The following is a 20,713-nucleotide window of genomic DNA, read 5'->3' as shown; positions in this document are numbered from 1 at the left end:
TACAGGGTGATTCCATCATTTTTTCCTCAGAATTGAGTGATTCCATATTTTTTTCCTCTGCTTGGTCTAAAAAAGTAACCGTTACTGACTGCCATAATCTTTTTTTCTTGATTTCTTATAGTGTTTCTTAAAGCCAGAAAGTTGCCATTTGAAATGACTTTAGTTTTGTGTCATGTCTGTGATCTGCTTTTTTTCTACAAAATTAAACAACTGAATGAACATCCTCTGAGGCCGGTGATTCCATAATTTTTGCCAGGGGTTGTATAAAGTGTCACTGTGTAAAGCGCAATAGAAATATAATGCATCATGATTAGTATTGTAATGAGGTGCTGAGAGCTGCAGAGAGCTCCTTTAGGCCTTTTAGCTGGAAAACTTTCACGAGCAAGTTTGTACATGTGAAAATATGGTTTGGGGCGGGGATGGCATGTTCTCGTGTTAATTTGACAATTTACATTTACATTACATTTTATTCTGTCTCTGCTTTGTACAGCCTTGGAACTCTTTTTCTCTCTCTGTCCTGATATGAAGTATATTGATACGGAGTGATTCAGAGAGTTACGATGGATTAAATGCACTGCGCTGCAAAACAGCACTGAGTGGAGCGGGTTGGATAACCGGTCTAAGATGGAGGCCCCATGTCTTGTCAGTCGACGCGTCGTCTCTTTATAATGTCTATGGATGCACTCGAGTTTTTTTTTTTATAAACTTTATTAGAACAAGATAGAACCATAGAATACAATGACACTTCTCAGTGTATATAGCAAAAAAATAAAATAAAATAAATAAAAATAAAAATGGTACAACAGAAAAAAAAACATGATAAACAAATCTCCAATCTGCATTACATCATTTTCTCATTGAGTCACATGGCTTCTCTCTTTCCTCAGACTTTGTGTTGTTAGCACAGGAATCATATTGTGTAGCCATTGATTAAACTTTCGCATTGAGAATGTTTTTAACCATAATTTTATATTCTAACCAGGAGGCTGTTGTTTTAATTGTCAATTTCCCCTGGAGACTGACTGACTGAATGAATAAATGAGTCTATTTTGAATGTACAAAAAAAAAAAATCTAAGGGAGGGTGCAGGTACACGTCACTTCCAGCGAAGTGGCAAATCCGAAGGCAAGAATTCCTGCTTCTGCAACTGGCTGCCCACTGAAAAGAGGCTCAGCTGGTTTGATTTTGTCTCTAGCTTGCTTCTAACAGCCAGCTGACAGCTCCCATTGCCTGGAATAATGAGATTTATACACCAAGCTGACCTGAAATGAACCATTGTACATTAAATTGACTTTATTGATGAGTCTGACCCCTATGAAAAGTGACCAAATTAAAATTTGTATTTGTACTGAGTTTGGCGATGTTTTCATTGGCCATACATAAAAAAAACGATAGCAAAAGGGCACAGCAGAAATAATAATCTTACAAATCACAATTTCCAAATTGCATGTTTGAATAGGAGCAGGAAGATGTTTTTACTTATTTATTCCAACCCATTTCATATATTCAATTCTTATATCATTCAAACCCCAACCAATATTATCCCTATTTTCAATCCCATACAATGAAACGTTAAACATTTATCTCACTATACACAGTCAAATACATCTAAATATAGAATATTCATAGATATGTATATGTATAATTAATGGTTATGGTTTGATTTCCTTGTATGTGTGAACATAGACATACCAAGGGCGCAATTTAGAACTAGAAATTGGGGGTGACAAAGTGCGAGGCCCGCAGGGCTGAAGCCGATAGGCTAGGGGTGTGAGGGCCACTTTAGGACCCCAGAAGCCAGCGGTTTCTAGATAAGCTCAAATGTATTCTGAGCATCCAGAACAGTAATTTTAATGTTTTGAGAAGACCATAAAGTGGACACCATTTGACTTATGCAATTTGAAACTGTGGATATAAGTACTTTATTCTGAGAATAGGCAGCATTGAGTTTATTAACATCCTGGTGTAAATAAGGTATCACCACATGTGTAGAACTCAAAAAGATTGATACGTTGAGTTTTCATTAAAAAAAACAACTGCAATGTGGTAAAATGTATTCATAAATATGAAAGAACAGGCTCTTAATAATTATTAACTATCGCATACTGTATTTTTTCTCAAGATTTGTTTTTGCATAAGTTTGAAAAAACAGATCACAAGTATAGGATAAATTACTTATCATGAATTTAAGTTTCGAAGTGGCACTAATAACAACACTCGTACTGAATATAATTTCGCTTGCATAGACTGATTTTGGAGATCAAGCAATAATTGCAGATGGGCTTTCTGAGGTCCCAGATAGAAAAGGAAATCAGAAAAGCTAACTTTCAGAATTTAGTAAATTAGCATATGGTCCATTGATACTTATGTGTAGACACTAGTCCCTAGAAGCAACTATTTTTGGTTTCAAATCTGGGCAAATGCAGTCCCAGAAAATTCCAAATGTGACAAACAAGAAACAGGTGTTGTAAACAAGTCAATGCTGCTAAAAATACAAACTTGCAGAAACAAAGATACTATTCTGACATGGTTTGCACGTAAGACTGGCATAGCATGTTTCAAGTACACACGTCAGAAGGTGGGGGGGACATACCATATTCTGTCCCCCCCCCCCCCCCCGGTTGAAAAGGTGAGGGGGACATGCCCCCCCCATCCCCCACCAAATTGTGCCCATGGCACATACTAAAAATGTCAGTTTAAAAGTACAGACAACAGAAAGTGACAAGTGCATATAAAGTTCAAACTCTTGCAGTTAATGGGGAGTGGGGAGATGTGGAGTGACCACTTTCCTTGGGCGGGGGGGGGGGGGGGGGGGGCTCTGCTGGCTCTGCATTTGATGGCTCTGTAATAATTTCAGCACTGCCATGAATTAGACAGCTCCTCCCCTGCTGTCTGATGCAATGATGAGGTATGTTATTTTATCAACTTATCACAAACAGAATACATGGAACTGAAAGCTCTACACACAAACCATGCTTTTATGAACCTGAAACCTGTACAGTTATTAAAACATTTGCACTTGTCATGGACTACGTGCAACATGTATTTCTATATTAATATGTAGACCATGTTATGTACATGTATAGTTGGGCCACATGGACTACGTGCAACATGTATTTCTATATTAATATGTAGACCATGTTATGTACATGTATAGTTGGGCCACTTTCTGCCACAAGTAAAAGTCACATCTTTCAGAAGCACTTCAAAAAGGCCATGGGAGGTCAAGCTGCATATGTAGATCTTTGATCCAAATTCCCCCGTCGTATGAATTGCCATGTTATTTTCCCCTAGGGGGTGTGCAAAAGAAACGCAGTCATGGCAGAAATAAATACAATGTAGAAATTCCCTCGGCTGATACGGCCATCACTGGGCAGCAACTCCCTAAATATGGAAGGCTTTGTTTTCTTTTATGGAGTGATGTCACAGCACTTGCCATCAAAAGGGAAACATTTTCAACTTCTGACTGCTGTAGCAACACACAAAATGGATGCGTTATCACTGAGAAGGACAAAACAGCTATTTAGCACAACACCGGTTATTGTTTGGGGGGGGTTGATGGTGGTGAGGAATGAGCTAACTAAGTAAAGATGAACAAAGGGGTGCATGACCAAAAAACTTTTGGGAAACATTGCACAATGTAGAGTTTTGCAAGGGAAGGAACCTGGTGTAAAATGTGTGTCAAATTAACATGTTGATCCATATCCAATTTTCTGTGGCAAACGAGGAAAAAGTTGAAAGTCTACATAAGAATATAAATTTTCTTGTTTACGCAGATCATTTTTTCCTTTCATCACACTCAGTACAGATAAATGGTTTGTCTCCTGTGTGAATTTTGTGTGTTTCCAGGTTTCCTTTTTGACTAAATGATTTACCACACATATCACAGCTAAATAATTTCTTTCCCGTGTGAATTCTCATGTGTTTTTTCAGATGGCCTATTTCTCTAAAGTTTTTACCACACTCAGAACAGACAAATGGTTTCTCACCTGTATGAATTCTCATGTGAGTGTTTAGGTGGCTTTTGTCTCGAAATTCTTTACCACATTCAAAACAGCCAAATAGTTTCTCTCCTGTGTGAATTCTCAGATGTTTTATTAGTGTGCCTTTTTGTCGAAATGTTTTACAACACTCAAAACAGCTAAATGGTTTCTCTCCTGTGTGAATTCTCATGTGTTTGATCAGATCGCCTTTTTGTCCAAACATTTTACTACACCCAGAACAGCCAAATAATTTCTTTCCTGCATGAATTGCCATGTGTCTGTTCAGAGTCTTTTTTTCTCCAAATCTTTTACCACACTCAGAACAGACAAATGGCTTCTCACCTGTATGATTTCTCATGTGTGCATTTAAATGGCTGTTGTCTCGAAATTTTTTACCACACCCAAAACAGCCAAATAATTTCTTTCCTGTATGAATTTCCATGTGTCTCATCAAGGTGTTTTTTCCCCGAAATCTTTTATCACATTGAGAACAAACAAATGGTTTCTCACCTGTATGAATTCTCATGTGTAGGTTTAGGTTGCTTTTGTCTCGAAATCTTTTACCACACTCATAACAGACAAATGGTTTCTCACCTGTATGAATTCTCATGTGTGAGTTTAGATGGCTGTTGTCTCTAAATCTTTTACCACACTCAGAACAACCAAATAATTTCTTTCCTGTATGAATTCCCATGTGTCTATTCAGATTCATTTTTTGTCCAAAAGCTTTACCACACTCAGGACAGACAAATGGTTTTTCTCCTGTGTGAATTCTCTTGTGTGTATTCAGAGTGTTTTTTTGTCCAAATGTTTTACCACATTCAGAGCAGCTAAATCGATTCTTCCCTGTGTGACTTCTCATGTGCGTGCTCGGATTGCTCTTTTGCCTCACCCTTTCATCACACTCTGGACAGATTACAAACTTTTCACTTGTTTGAATTCTCTTCCGCTGCTTTGATTTGTTAATGTGACCAAATGATTTTCCACATTCAGAACAATTGAATTGTTTCCTAGCTATTTTACACCTATTATTGCTAGCAAAGGTATCACTGTTCTTTGGGCAGTTAAAATTCAAGCTTTGATGTTCCTGTGATGTCAATGGGTTTTCTTCATTTTCTGTCTTCACAAGGACAATAGTAAAAGGTAATTTGGTGATATCAGCATCCTCCAGCTGGTGAAGCTTCTCTTCCTCCTGACTTGTCCAGAGTTTCCCTTGTTCCTCTTTAATGTCCTCCTGATCAACATTCAGATTAAAATCCTGCTGTCCAGGCAGCATTTCTTCTTTCCTCAACTACAGGAAGGATGGGAGAAAAAATAAAATTAATAACACTAAGCAGCAGAGTGGTGAGTGTGACCTGACAGTCACTGCACTGATGGAACAGATTCTGTGGATTGTCAGGCCTACTTGGTTTTGATTTTACACACTGAATGAGATCCAGGCATTTTATCAACATGGAGCTGAAAATGGCTGCCTCGTCATCAGGGTAGGTTTTAGATCAGATTACAATGGTGTCTTAACACCCGGAAGACACAATTAGGGATGGGTATCGGGAACTAGTTCCTTTCAGGTATCGTTAAGAAATGATTCGATCCACCGACATCAATAGCCTTTTTGCTTAACGATTCCCTTATCGGCCCTTCGGGGTGGCCGCTGTTTTTGGGGTTGTTTGTCAGGAAAATGATCATTTCTCTACATTGATTACAGACCCTGTAGCAGGTCTGTAATGAACCGTTTCTGCAGCGCGGCTCTGCTTTGAACCTTGAACTAATCGAAGCAGTGCTTCGATCTCCTGCTTCGTTGGTTCATTGTTTTATTTCACTTTATCTTAATTTTTCCCCACTAAAACCCTAAAGAGCATATGTCTGTGAGTAATATTTACCTTTTTTATATTAAATCGACCTGTTATGGTCTTCTGAAACAGATAATAGATGTATTTTATAACTTAAAAACAGGACCAATGCTAACGTGTTAGCATGTCTATGGCGTTTTCACTGTTAAAGTTAGCATTAAACTGTTCGCATCTCAGCACGTTTGTGTGCATTTGTTTTCTGTATAATACTTAATGGTTCGGCGTTCGTTGTCGTAAAATTGTAATTTTTTAATTCATTTTTATTCATATACTAATAATAATAGCAAAAACAACAATAATAGTAATAATAACTAGTAATGCTACAAACCTGATGAAACAAAACACAACAGAAAAGATAAAACCAACTAACAATTAACATAAATAAATAAATAAATAATACAGAAATAAATAACCGTTTCCTGTGAACACCTAGTGACTCTTACACCTCCACTTCATCCATGTTGTATTTAAGTTTAATGACAATTTGTTTTGGTCAAACCATATTTTCAATTTGTTATTTTCTTCAGTGATTTCCTCCAGAACTATCTGCCAAGCTAGAAACTGCTGCATCCTAGTAAAAGCAGAATACTACTGGAATGAATTTGAATAAGGAAAGCTGTTTTTTTTTTTCCTCACCATAATGGATGCTGCACTCACTGCAGTTTATTGTCTGGAATAGTCCCAGATTGCATTTCAGAGCTTCTAGAATTCAAACATTTTCATGCGGGTGGTGTTGGGGGTAATTTTGGGTTTCAGCTTTTTTTTTTGGTTTTTCACCACTTTCATCCCTGAATATGTCAATCGTGAGTCACTTTTGTGCAGCTTAAAGTCACTAACTGGGACTCCTGTCTTGTTGCTAGAAAGAAACGAGAATTGTCCTCCATTCTGTTAACATAGCTCCAAACACTGTGCCGCTCTCTGCCGAGTCAAGTTAGAAGGATAGAGTCCAGTCAGAATTAATAACTTCAAAGCGAAATGCCATTTAAATCAATTGACACCTCTTTCTAAATGTTGTAATACAAACAAACTGCAATTGATCAAAACTTTTTTTTTTTCCCTCCCAAAACGAGACATCTGCGTGACGTGCAGCAGCCGGCTGAGCTCAGCTCAGAGGTATGGAGAGACATTCAAGCCAAAATGTCTGAAAGGAAATGCTTTTGACAAAAACTACAGATTTTGTTTATATTTATTTATGTCCAGAGATCAAGGATCCAGTGACCAATTTAAAATGTTGACATAGAAAACCATTAAAGACTACTTTTAGTACACAGAAAATTCACAAGTGGTATTGATAAGGGAATCGATAAGGAATCGGATCAATAAGCAGAATCAATAATGGCATTGATATCGATAAAATCTTGTCAATACCCATCCCTAGACACAATGGTCATGTAATAAACATCAGCATGGCTGCAATGCTTGACAGTTGAAGTTCAAAATTTGTACATATACAGCTGTGCTCAAACAAGCTGTGCTCATTTACATACCGTTGCAGAATTTTTTTATTTTTTTGGCCATTTTTCAGAGAATATGAATGATGACACAAAAACGTTTTTCACACATGGTTAGTGGTTGTGTGAAGCAATTCATTGTCAAAGAACTGTTACTCTTTTTAAATCATAATAACAACAGAAATTACCCAAATTACCCCAATCAAAGTTTTACATACACCAGTTCTTAATACCGTGTATTGACCCCTTTAACATCAATGATAGCTTGGGGTCTTTTGTGGTAGTTGTGGACGAGGATGTTTATGTTCTCTGATGGTAAAACTGCCCATTCTTCTGGGCAAATAGCCTCCAGTTCCTGTAAATTTCTGGGCTGTCTTGCATGAGCTGCAAGATCTCCCCAGAGTGTCTCAATGATATTGAGGTCAGGAGATTGATGGCCACTCCAGAACCTTCACTTTATTCTGCTGTAGCCAATGACAGTGCGACTTGGCCTTGTGTTTTGGATCATTGTCATGTTGGAACGTCCAAGTACATCCCACATGCAGCTTCTGGGCTGATGAGTGCAAATTTTCCTCCAGTATTTTCTGATAACATGCTGCATTCATCTTGCCATCAATTTTGACCAATTTTGCCTTTGTAGCTCACACATCCCCAAAATATCAGCGATCCACCTCTATGCTTCTCAGAAGGAATGATGTACCTCTCATCATAGGCCTTGTTGACTCCTCTCCAAATGTAACGTTTATGGTTGTAGCCAAAACGTTACATTTTGGTCTCATTACTCTAAATTACTTCATTCTCTGTGCTTGTTTGTGACATTTGCGCAATGGTGGGCACAGCTAACCAAAAAGATAGCTTTGATAACAGTTAATCCGCTAACGGAAACGTTAGCTTTTACAACCCAATTCCAATGAAGTTGGGACGTTGTGTGAAATGTAAATAAAGACAGAATACAATGATTTGCAAATCCTTTTCAACCTATATTCAATTGAATACACCATAAGACAAGATATTTAATGTTCAAACTGATAAATGTTATTGTTTTTGTGCAAATATTTACTCATTTTGAAATAGATGCCTGCAACACGTTTCAAAAAAGCCGGGACAGTGGTATGATCTATGGACATAATAATCATCGCTTGCTGGGTTCAAAGGCTAAAAAGCATAACGTCTACAAAGTCATAATGCACCTCTAAATATTTAATGAACTGCAACACGTTCTAGAGTAGATTACCCAAGGCTATCAAATATGGCCATCGAGTATTGCGAAGACTTTTCGTCCATCCATCCGTCCGTCCGTCTGTCTGTGCTCAGCATAAGCTCAGTCCTATTACTGCTAGATTCTTGAAATTCACAAGCAACATTCTTGGGACACAGACCTTGAACAAGTTCAAAGATGGCTACCCTTGGTGCATTTTAAGAGGTTAAAAGTGTTTCAATCTGATCCATTTTGTTTTTGATTGACACAGGGGACAGCCAATCAGAGTAGAGCTGGACCGTGATGTCAGTCACCAGACTCTTCAAAACTGCTTTGTTTTGTGTGTTTATATACGTTTCTCATATATTATCTAAAAGCTAGCAAGAAATAAACACTTCAAAAACTGAAAACGCTATTTTTGAAACCTAATAGCTAACTGCTGAACTTATTTACAAGATATTTCACAGAGGTTAGCACAATGATGTCACTTCCTGGTGTAACTACTTGCTAACAGTTTTGTTTCTGGTATATTATGTAAAGCTAGCAAGAAATAAACACTTCTAAAACTGAAAACACTATTTTTGTAACCTGATAATACCTCTGGCGTCATTTACAAGAAATTTTGCAGACATTAGCTTCTTAGCTACTTTTGCGAATTCAGAGCTAACTTCCTATGGAGTTAAATTTGTCTCATAAATAATTGAAAATGCACAAAGTGTGATCTACAACTATTCCTTGATTTGCACAAAATGAACAAATGATTTGATTTTATTGTGTACAAATTGTACGTAAGACAACAGGATCTTAAAGGACATGTCGATTTAGGCTGTTAGTAACCATTCGATGATCCACCGGGATTAATTTGTGCACTTCCATGACTGGTTTCAAAGTATATGGCATTTGCAACAAACAGCTACGGAAACTTCCGAAAACAAAGTACTCGTGAGTTCTCATGTGTTTCTGACAGATGACAGCTATTAGAAGCGTCCCACCGTGCACTTCAATGAAATGTAGCTGTTAACATTAACAACTGAGGCACAGATTAATTCCAAATTTGACATAAGTGTGATGTTGTATTATGACTACTCATTTTAAGTGAAACCTGTTCATTTTGATGCAGTCACAATAAAAGCAGCAGCCCTGAGAAGGTTTAGTACACCTGCGGCCACGAGCCATAAAGCAGCCTGTCAATAACAATCTCTGCTCAAGGCTCAGCTTTGTGCACAATTAATTATGAGTGTTATCAATAAAATCTAAAAAAACATATCTGCTGCATTGTGAAGACATTCATGTTCACAGCGGCAGGAGCTGCTACATATATCATCAGCTGCACAGAGCGCGCACACACATTCCAGCTTCAAATTCACACTCAAAGTAAAAAAAAAGCTTGCCACTAAACACAAGAGTGGTAAAACCCTGCGCATGCAATACTCACCCAGAGGCAGATTTATTTCCAAATGTAAACTCTACATGATCAAAGCCCCCACGCATGCACGCATGATCATCAGCTGCTGCCCCCTCTTTGGTTCTCTCATGATTGTGGCACGTAAAGTCCATTAACTCCTGGAAATAATGTGTTCTGACTTTTTCCAGTGTAACAAATCCATCTCCGTGTCAGGAAGTCCGTTAAAAACAGCATCATGGAGATGTCCCATGTCCATGTACACAGCTTCAGTAAACCAGCATACAAACAGTGTGTCGCCACACTTTAGCTTCTAAATTCTGACACTCTGAAAACGTTAGGAGTTTCGGGGTGAAGTGTGTCGTCTCCTGTCTGTAAATCTGAGCCATCACTTTTGAATGAAACCTCAGAAGTTTAGTTTTCAGACGGAGGAGGTTTGTTTCCCTCTGTCTGTCAGTCATCTGGATATTTCTACTCATTCTAAAATGTGCATTACATGTCAAAAAATGCAGAGAATTCCCGAGTGAGACATTTTTCGGAAATGCACCTGCTAACGCCCAGAGTGAGAGGAATAAAATACATCAGCGATCACTAATTATTAGCACATGTGCAGAGTGACTTACAATCATGAATACTTTTATGTTGTCTTGCTAACTGGGACGTTAGAAAACGTGTGACATGTCCTTTAATAATTAATTAAACAACTGCAAATTATAAATAACACAATGCTCATATAGCCGAGGGTATTTTAGCATTGCGTTATATTTTTTAGTTTATAATGCACCAGAGTGAGCAGCAGTCCACTCAAATATCAAATCACATGTACTTTTGAGGAGGATATGGTGCTAATGACATCACACACCAGCCTTTATTCCACCATCACGTACATATTGAGTAGTTGCTGAACAGTGTGTGGTTCAAAGTGACAGGCCATAATGTTTGAGGGGAAACTCACCATGATGCAAAAGATGACTTTCTAAAACTGAGGAGTTGCTGTCTCTGGTTTCTTCTCTCCAAACAAAACTTCAAAAGTGGCTTTAGACACTGGGAAATCTGAAAAGAAAAACATAAAAAAGCCACCTAAAACACAGATCTATAAATACATTAAGTAGAAGTGTCATCACAGACGAGCGGTTGACCACGCACATTCAAAGTCAGAAAAGGCTCCAAACAGAGTCAGAACAGGACTGATGAAGGACGACTTTCTTCCCTGGCATTGATCTCCACTGAGAAAGAGAGACTTCTGAAACTGAAGGAAGATAAGATAAACTTCTTCAAGCAAGTCATCAATGCTTTTGCTCAGAAGGAGCAGTACATGGACTTATTATAAGCAAAGTTAAGACCATAATAACATTTTTTTTAATTAAATGTGCTGTTTTGTGTGCTACAGTTCATGTGTAAAGAATTCTGATATGAGATTTTAAACCTGTTAACTGCTGCCAATCAAACAGTAAATAAGCTACTCTGTGGGGTTCATGTTTGCAAATCTGATTGTGATGAAGTCAGTGCCTCACCAGCCATCAACCTCACCGCACGTCACTGACACACTACAGGCAAATAAATGAGTGACCATGACCCCCGAGACGAGGTGTAACTCCACCTCAATACCACATCATCTCTTGAGCCTACGATATCACTTCAGGACTTCCACTGTGACTTCTGCACAAACCAGAAAACATCACAACCACTGAGTCAGTACAGCTAAACGTATATACATAAACCACTAAAGTCTCTCATTCTGGCTCGAGTAATTTTTTGATGTTCATAAGCATTGACATATTTATCAAGGTAGAAGCTGATTGGTTTATTTTATTTTAATCAGAAGGTAAGGCATTGAGCTATAAAAAACTTACATGATGTAAGAGGTACTTTGTCACAATTTGTTCAGATACAGAAGTGTGCAGGTACTATTATTGTTATTCCATTTATTAAATGTATTTATTTTAATACAATTTGATTGTGGAGTTACTTCTTTACTCCTGCTGAGGAAGCCAAACCAACCAGCAAGCCAAGCTGAGGACCTGGAGCTCTGATACATGTGTAATGTTATTTTGGGGTGGAGCAGAATTTGGGAATGGCAATAGCAATGTCTGATATCCCACTGTTGAGGATATCTAATCTACCGATATCATATGTTGAGAACAGGTGACAGGTTTCCCCAAGATGGTTGCAAGTGCACATCCACTTAAAATCAATCCCTCTAAAATTTACTGCTAAATTTTGGTGCTCACACTAACAATGAGATTGTTTTGGAATGTGTTGCTCAGGTGCCATAAAACTGTAGCACATTTGTTTGTTTGATAATAAAAACAAGACCCGTGAGCAAGGATAATGCTCAATAGTCCAGTTTGTGTAGTCCAAGATAACGAACAGAACAAGCTGAAACATGGTGGCAGTGGTCCTGAATGTAGAGCATGGATGTGCTTGCTACATGTGAGTCAACTAGCTAATAGTCAGAAATACTTACTCGCAAATGCCAAGCTTGTTTCTAATTTGCAACGAATAAAACACGGGACAACCTTAGGCCACATGAAATGAGGCCTACGTGAAAGTGCATTTTCTTGACTGGACACATGAGGCTGCTCCAAAACAGAGCACTTTCCCATAGGAATCAGTGTTAAAATGTCCAACTTTAGAGCAGAAATAAACATGTTTACAGCTTGGTACAAAAAATGTTTCTGTCTCTATAGATAGTTTCCTCCTCTATGACAACTGTATGAGGGTGAATTTTTTTAACTTCTTAGACTAAGGTGTTTTAAACCATAAAGTTCTGTAAATTTGGGGGTGTGATCGCTTTGATTGACAGCGGATGAGGCCAGTGACTCCGCCTCTCATCTTTAACTCACTGACTGCTCGATGCGGTTGGAGACTGCGTCTGTCATTTTTTAGTATTTTATTACAAATACCTGGAATAATCGGCTTGTTGTGCAACAAAACATCCTAACGGATCCTCTAAGATGTATCTGCTGCAGTGTTCGCATGGACTGAAATTCTCATCGGATTTAATGTTGTATGTTAATAACATTAACACTTTTAACAGCCGTCAGTAGCTTCACCCGTTAGTTCCACTTAATGTATGATTACTGAGAAAATATGTGGCTCATATCTTTTAATGCCCATAACAAAGTAAAACCGCCCAGAAATGTGATTGAATAAACACCTGAACCAACCCCTTTACGCATTAATGACTTCATCATTCAGCTGCTGTGAACATGGTGATGTCCACAACACAGCCTCAACAAGAGCTTCATATTGGCTCTTCTAGGTTTCCATAGGAAACCAATGGGTGACCCCATGCTGGCTTTGTCCTGTATAGTCTTTTCACTGGACCTCACGAACCTGGATTTCAGTTACATTGAAGATATTGATTTTTCTACTGAACTAATCCTTTTGTTTACTGTTGTCACATACTGAGATGACCCCTGTAGCAGATTTGTATATTTGCTATCTGCACATGCGCAAAAATCTGGAAGTTTGTGCTGTACTGAGTGTACCCTTTCTGTGTGCGGGAAAGGACAGAGTGGGTTTCAATTTATGGAGAAAAATAACCCACCTGTAAACCTGATTTTGGTCTGCATACAGAAAAACTCAGTACAGAACAAACTCTCCACTGTTTTGTGCATGCGCAGATAGCAAATATACAAATCTGGTACAGTGGGGAAAATAAGTATTTGACCCCCTGTCAGTTTTGAAGAAAAATTAACATGTCTGTGAGAGCCAGAATTCTTGCTGGTTGGTAGGGGATCAAATACTTATTTTATGCAACAAAATGCAAATTAATTATTTAAAAATCATACAATGTGATTTTTTGGATTTTTTTTTAGATTCTGTCTCTCACAGTTGAAGTGTACCTACGATAAAAATTACAGACCTCTCCATTCTTTGTAGGTGGGGAAAACCTGCAAAACTGACAGGGGGTTAAATACTTATTTTCCCCACTGTATGGGGCACAGGTGGGAGTAAGTCACTGTCAAGTCATTCTCAAGTTATCAATTTGCAAGTCCCAAGTCAAGTCTCAGTTCAGCTTGCAAACAAATGCTGGTCATGATGACTTTAAACTTGGGTCTTGCTGATCCATGACTTGATGGTGACTTACTCCCACCACTGGTATGGGGTAATCTCAGTACATGACACCGGCCTTTATTCTGGGGCCTTGTCCACATGACACAAAACGATCTTTGTTTTCAAATAGTGTTACATAAACACGACGGCATTTCAATATTTATCTGTGTCCACATTAAAAGTCTCAAATTGACCAAAAAAGCTGTAGTACATATGCCAAGCCTGTAGGTGGCGCTGTGTGTTGTTTGAGTGTGTGCGCGTGCATGTGTTTTCTGTCACTCACTGGACTTTCTACAGCTGGAAAACAACAAAGGGAGAGTGATAGAGAGAGAAGCTATCAGCTAAAAATGAGCTAAATATTAAATTATTCATTTTCCACACTTCAGTTTAGATCCATCTTGTGTATGCACACACGTGTGTGCATGTGTGTGTCCATGTGCATTTCTCCCTCATTCAAGCAGACAGCATGAACTGAATCAGCAGAAACATGACCAGTGGATAAAAGGTTTTGTTTTTTTTCCATTGCAGGGACTGAAAGAATGGCACGCAACTGTTGCCCGGTTAAGAAAGCTCAGTTTTCTCCTCTTCTGACCAGATCACCAGACAGAAAACATTTTGGATTTTACAAAGACCAGAGCACACAGAAGAACTCTGAATTTTACAAATCACGGTAAAAAGAAAAGGGATGGTGAGCCCACATCAACTTTAATGCATCTAATAATATATTAACACATTCCATGTGAGGTGTTTCGTGCAGGCGCTTCAGGCTCACAGCAATTAAAAAAAAATGCACATGCACATGATAAATCCAAACGAAATGCACTGTACTGGAGGAATTTCATTCATCTAGGAATGACTTAGTGGAAAATCCACACTTTGTGTCCAATCAAAATATGCTCTCATTGGCTAAAGGTGCCCTGACACTTGCATGACTCTGATCCGAGCACTTGCACGCACTTCGTCATAACGATCCCACCTGCTGTGTTCCCAGCTGGATGCCGTGTTTTGTTCCGGTGGACACTGCGCTTTGTGCGCTGGACGCTGCGTATATAAAATAATTATTTCATAGCGGATTAATCATTTTCTCTGAGTTTGGCTGTTGACCACACCTCTAATCGCTTCAGGAATCACAGGAGTGCTCTCTCTCTCTCTCTCTCATCTCATATTATATTATATATTAACATCTCATTATAATCGTTTAGATGAGCTGCGCTCTGATGCGGTGCTCTTACGTAATCAATTGCACTCACACGCAGTGTTTAATTGTTTGGCAATGGTCACGTTATCAATGCGTGATGGAGATTTTGAACATTTCAAAATTTTCTTTGCACACTTGCACAAAGCCGCGCACAGTTAACAACGGATGACAAGGGTTTGCGACAGGTTTACTCTCCAGCACGACAGAGTGTGTGCAAGTGTGCGAATCAAAGTCGTGCAAGTGTCAGGGTACCTTAACCCTAACCTGCTCCCCCCCCCAAAAAAAAGAGACTTCCAGCTTTCACTCACACAGTCCCACCGATCACACAGGGACAAAGAAAGGCATATGTCAGTCTAGGAGCCCCATGCCCCTCCCTGTAGGGATTTCATTCATCCAGGAACACCTTAGGACACAAAAATCCACTCTTTCTGTCAAATCACAGTGCACCATCATCGGTTACAAATCTGACAATTTTTGATTATGACTCCAGAATTCTCATGCTTGTCTTTACTAAGGGATTGGAAGCAATGGAATTGCATAAAGACGTTTTCTTCGTGGATGTGCAGTATGTGGTTCTTCTGAGTGAAGCAGTGATCAATGTGGCACCTTTCCTGATCTCGTAATTAAAAGATCTTTTCTCATAATTACGAGACTTTTTTTTTTCCATTTTAGCGCATGCGCAGATAGAAAATACACAAATCTGGTATGGGGTAATCTCAGTACCCACGCCACCGGCAACAAATTTGTGAAATGTAAGGTTGGTAGGGAAAGGTTCCGCCCTTTTGGCCTCTGATTGGCTAGAAGTGGTAGTGGAAGGTTCCACCCTTTTCGCCTCTGGGTTCCGCCCTTTTGTCTCTGATTGGCTAGAAGGTGAGCAGCAGTAGAAGTCTGTTTTCAAACGTTATCTGATGCTCGAGCAGGACAGACTGACGGACTGACAGCTGAGCAGAGATAAATGTTTTAAAAGTGGTAAATGTTTTAAGCTAAGTGGTAAATATATCTGCAAAATAACTAGAAGGCTGTACTTAGTTATCGCAGGTGAATAGTTTATCAATAGCTGCCCACCATCGCATCTTCAGTAAAGTTACTATCCTAGTGGTGAGCAAACTAACAATAACTTCATCTATGCTGACATTTCTGCTCGACCCCCACATGGCTCCTTGCAGCTATATTTTTTTTATGTACTTGTTTTTGGCTGGCTCCTGCACCTTAATTTGAATATGTGCACGATCCCACATTAAATAAGATATAAACTATCATTATAAACAGTCATTTCTATATTGCAGTTATTACATTTCATGTCAAATAAATGCATAAATACAAGCGTCTGTTTTTCTTTGTTTCTTTTTGATATTAGAATTCTACAGTCTAGTAATAAACTGTTACAAACTGGCTACATTATTCATGTCCATGCCTTATTTCCCTTATAGACCGTTGGTTTCTTCCTGAATGATGCCTTGAAAAAGTTTCTGGTGACCCAGTGTATCCTACTACCAGTCACCTCCTTATTACTTGACATCATTAACCCATTTAATGCCAAATTTTTCCCAGACAAGAAAATATGTAAATCATGTTCCATTGGTACCCCTTAGAAAGTAATTGTTATTTTTTTAAATTTTCATGGAAAAGCAGGTGAAAAGCGTTTTGTTAATGATCGGTCACAACAGTGTCCGGTGAGATAATGTATTATCAGGGTTTTCCATGGGCAACTGACACATTTCTCTGTGTAGTCCTCAGTATTTTAACATATTTCAGCCAGAGATGTTTTGAACAGTTTGTCCTTGATCAGTTCTACATATTTACTTCAACATATTAAACATACACCCCCCCCAACTGGGTGGACCGAATATATTAGAACTGTACTATGACAGTATGTTTGGACCACTGGGGTGGGGTGAGTACAATGGAGTGGTGAATGGTGGATGAGGTGTGTGTGGGGAGTGCGTGTAATATATATATATACATAAGATGACGTTTTACAGCCAAACCAAATAGCCAACCGTGGTAGACACCTTCTAACCAATCAGAGGGGAAAAGGGCGGAACCTTCCCGTCATCCTACGTTACGCAAATTCGCCCATCGGTAACCACTGTGCAGTGTTGCCAGATGTACGATAATTATCGTATTTGTACGAAAGCTTTGCCCTCTGTACGATGTATGATCAATAATGGGAAAAAAATCCAAAATGTACGATAATTTCAGTTGGTTGCCCAAACACGCATCTCTCTCTGACACCCAAGAATCATATCGCAGGCATTGCACTCAGGCGGCATCAAAGACACACCACACACAGGGCTGCTGCTAGCTTTGGCCGGCCCGGCCGGGGCGGGACAAAGTCATTTGAAAGCCCACCCCCTCTCCATACAAAGTAATGAGTTCCCAATTCTCGGCCCTGCCCCTCCCTCCCTGGGCCCGAGACAACTGACCTGTAACGTAGACTGTTCTGGCTGCACATGCGCACATACAAAGCTTAGCCCACGCCCACCCCCGTCACCATCACTACATACATACACACAACTTTTTCAGTTAAGCGAGAAGAGAGAAACTGTCAACACGACGTAAAAAGAAAAGTTCAGTGGAGGAGAGAAAAGAAAGGCAGAATCTGAAGTGCAACGTAAAAGTAAGCATAGGACACAGACATATCGGACAGACTGGGAGAAAGATCCCAAATTTTCCGGATGGCTGAAACCTGTCCCAGGAAATGATGCTAAGGCATATTGCCGTTGTTGCAACCTTCAAATAGTAGCAGAGAGCACAGTTTTGAAAAACCACAAAAAGTCGAAGAAGCATTAAAAAAAAAGAAACATCTTGCACCGTCTCAGAAGTCGATAGCATACTGCATACAAAAACCACCCGCAAAACCAAAATTAGATGAGGCTGTGAAGAGTGCCGAGATCAAACTTGCAGGCTTCAAGGCAGAGCACAATGTGGCAATGAGAAATTCCGACCATTTGGTCTTAGTCTTGAAGGACATTTTCAAAGACTCACAAATTGCCCAAAACATGACCCTGGATGCATGAAAGCGACTGCCATAACAAACCATGTGATTGGCAATTGTTATGCCGAGAGCCTTGCTGAAACTCTGAAAACGAAGAAATTTAGCATTTTGATTGATGAGTCAACTGACATTGGCAATGTGAAAACACTGTGTGTCATGGTGCGTTTTTCTGATGAGGGACCACAGAGAATTCAGACAAGGTTTTGGAAACTGGTACAGCTCTTCTCCAACACAGAAGACTCGGAAGCGAGGGAACCACTGCGAAACAACTATACACAGAGATGATCAAGTCATTCACGGATGCAGGTGTACCACTCGAAAACATTGTGGGCTTCGGGTCGGATGGCTGCAACACAATGATGGGGAAACATAACTCTGTCTCTAACCGCCTCAGGAGTGATTTTCGAGGCATCACAGTGCAGCGTTGTGTGTGCCATTCGCTGTACCTTTGCGCAAGTGAGGCATGCAAACAGCTCCCTCGCAGGTGTGAGGATTTAGCTAGAGACATTTATGGGTACTTCAGAAACAGCGCAAAACGCATCACACAGCTACGAGAGTTTCAAGACTTCTGCCAAGTTCAGCCCCACAAAATGCTCAAGCCCGCACAGACTCGATGGCTGTCACTGAATGACGTAGTGAAAAGTGTGTCTTCACAATGGGATGCTCTCCGCCTGTTCACAGATCAGTGGCTTGAGGCCAGACTTACCTCTGCAGAGGCAATCTTCAATTCCCTAAATGACCCGTCTCTGCGCCTTTTCTATTATTTCCTCGAGTGGGTGCTACCAAAATTCACAGACCTCAATCAGCACTTTCAGAGTGAAAAAGTGGTAATCACTTCGTTGATGAGCAAAGTCTACGAGACTTACAAAGATCTGTTGCTGACTTTCATGGACAGGGACTACGTGATGCGCACTCCACTGAAAGACATCAATATCAAAAATGGCCCAAAGGTCACACTCAGCTCAATGTACCTGGGCATTAAAGTGATGTAGCATATGCAGCAGGGAAACATTTCCCCAGCCAACCTGACAGACTTCTTTGTGTGCTGCCAGAATTTCCTTCAGATTGCCTGCGCCTGCAGGGAAATCAAGAAAAGATTTGATTTTGATGATGCCCTCTTAACCCACCTTACATGCCTGTCTCCTGCCACTGCAAATAATGCAAACTCAGCATCCGTCTCTGCTCCCCCTCATGCAGCAGGTGCCACGCTTTATTGACACTTCAGATACCGATCGTTTTCAAGCCATTGATGACCAATGGAGAAGATTGCCCCTCGTGGGTTTGAGTGAAGATACGAAAGCAATGGATGTGGATGAATTTTGGAATCACGTCTCTAAGGTGGAGGATTTACAGGGGGCTGCCATATTCAGTGAACTGGGAAAGTTTGCCCTGGATGTGCTTGTCTTTCCCCACTCCAATGCATCATTCGAGCAAGTTTTTTCCAAAGTGAATCTAAACAAAACAAAACCTCGAAATCGGCTCATTACAGACACTCTCAACGGACTTGTGCACAGTTCAGAGTGTGTGAGGAATGCTGGTGGATGTCACGCCTTTCAACCTACGAACACTATGCTGCGGTCCATGACTGCATCCAATCTCTACCGTAACAGGAAGATTCCCCAACCAACAACATCTGCACAAGTGGCCATGGCATCGGATGACGACAGCGACCTCAAGGTTGAATTCGACTCTTTCTAGTCTGGTAATTGACACGATTGTGTCCCTTCACAGAAAAAAAAAAATCTTTCTAGTCTGGTAGTGCATTTGCGTTCTTTTTGTGCCATAGTTTCCCCATTACTATAGGGATATTGTGAATTACTGTTTAAAAATGTGACATAAAATTCTTTGGAAATTTAAAAAAACGCTAAAATAGCTACGTTGTATGCGGTTTTTTGTGTACGATAATATCTCCCAAAATACGATAATTTTGAGGTTTTGGTACGATAGTTGCATATTTCCTATCTGGCAACACTGCCACTGTGTCAAAAGGCCGGAAGCGTTTCGGGGGACACAGTTCTTGAAGTGTGCACACTATGAATTAGGGAGCAGTCGTTAACGCCGTGATCACAGCTGTTACTTGTGAGTTTGGTAACAAAAAAATAAACGCCGACAGCAAGCGTAATGCTCGTCCGTCCAGTTCGTATTGTCTAAATTTATAACAGACAGTGTCACGTACGTGCACAACGGATCAAGAAAAAACAAACACAAACCTGTCAAATCCTGCAGATATAAACCAACAAAACAAATAAACTAATGTATACCGTAGAAAATACCCTTAACATATCGAGAACTGATCAAAGTACAAGGTATTTAGGAAATATAGATTTCTGCCTTGTTTAAACAGCATTTGGATGCCGACTTTACGGCCACATAGGCACTGCAGTGACTACAATATTAGTAACAGTTAAATATTACAGTAACATTTACAAAACTTAAATATGTTAGGTTTCATTTGCTTAGCTGGTATGCTAACAACTAGCCCAGTTGCTAACGTCCTGCTAATTAGACGTAAGGATCCATTTGTCTTTTCGCTAATACACAAATATACTCTGTTACCTGCTAATATGTATGG

At 39.7% G+C, this 20,713-nt stretch overlaps 1 protein-coding gene across 1 annotated transcript; it reads right to left on the bottom strand.

The window, feature by feature from the left end:
- Positions 1-2,661: 2,661 nt before the first annotated feature.
- LOC117522522 (gastrula zinc finger protein XlCGF8.2DB-like) lies at positions 2,662-10,939 on the bottom strand. Its single transcript, XM_034183965.1, has 3 exons — positions 10,839-10,939; positions 4,493-5,273; positions 2,662-4,072 (listed from the first exon to the last, which is right to left on the bottom strand). Exons 1-3 carry the CDS (start codon positions 10,839-10,841, stop codon positions 3,777-3,779), a joined length of 1,080 nt encoding a protein of 359 aa, XP_034039856.1. The 5' UTR covers positions 10,842-10,939; the 3' UTR covers positions 2,662-3,776.
- Positions 10,940-20,713: the final 9,774 nt, after the last annotated feature.

The sequence above is a fragment of the Thalassophryne amazonica genome, chromosome 12 (assembly GCF_902500255.1).
Source record: "Thalassophryne amazonica chromosome 12, fThaAma1.1, whole genome shotgun sequence".
Taxonomy (NCBI): domain Eukaryota; kingdom Metazoa; phylum Chordata; class Actinopteri; order Batrachoidiformes; family Batrachoididae; genus Thalassophryne; species Thalassophryne amazonica.
Note: the sequence above shows the minus strand (reverse complement) of the source record. Positions and strands in the feature narration are given on the sequence as shown.

Excerpts from the sequence above, each read along its gene's own strand:
- LOC117522522 (XM_034183965.1), bottom strand. Across the intron at positions 4,073-4,492 it reads ACACATGAGAATTCATACAG|GAGAGAAACTATTTGGCTGT; the intron begins GTGAGAAACCAT and ends GAATTCACACAG.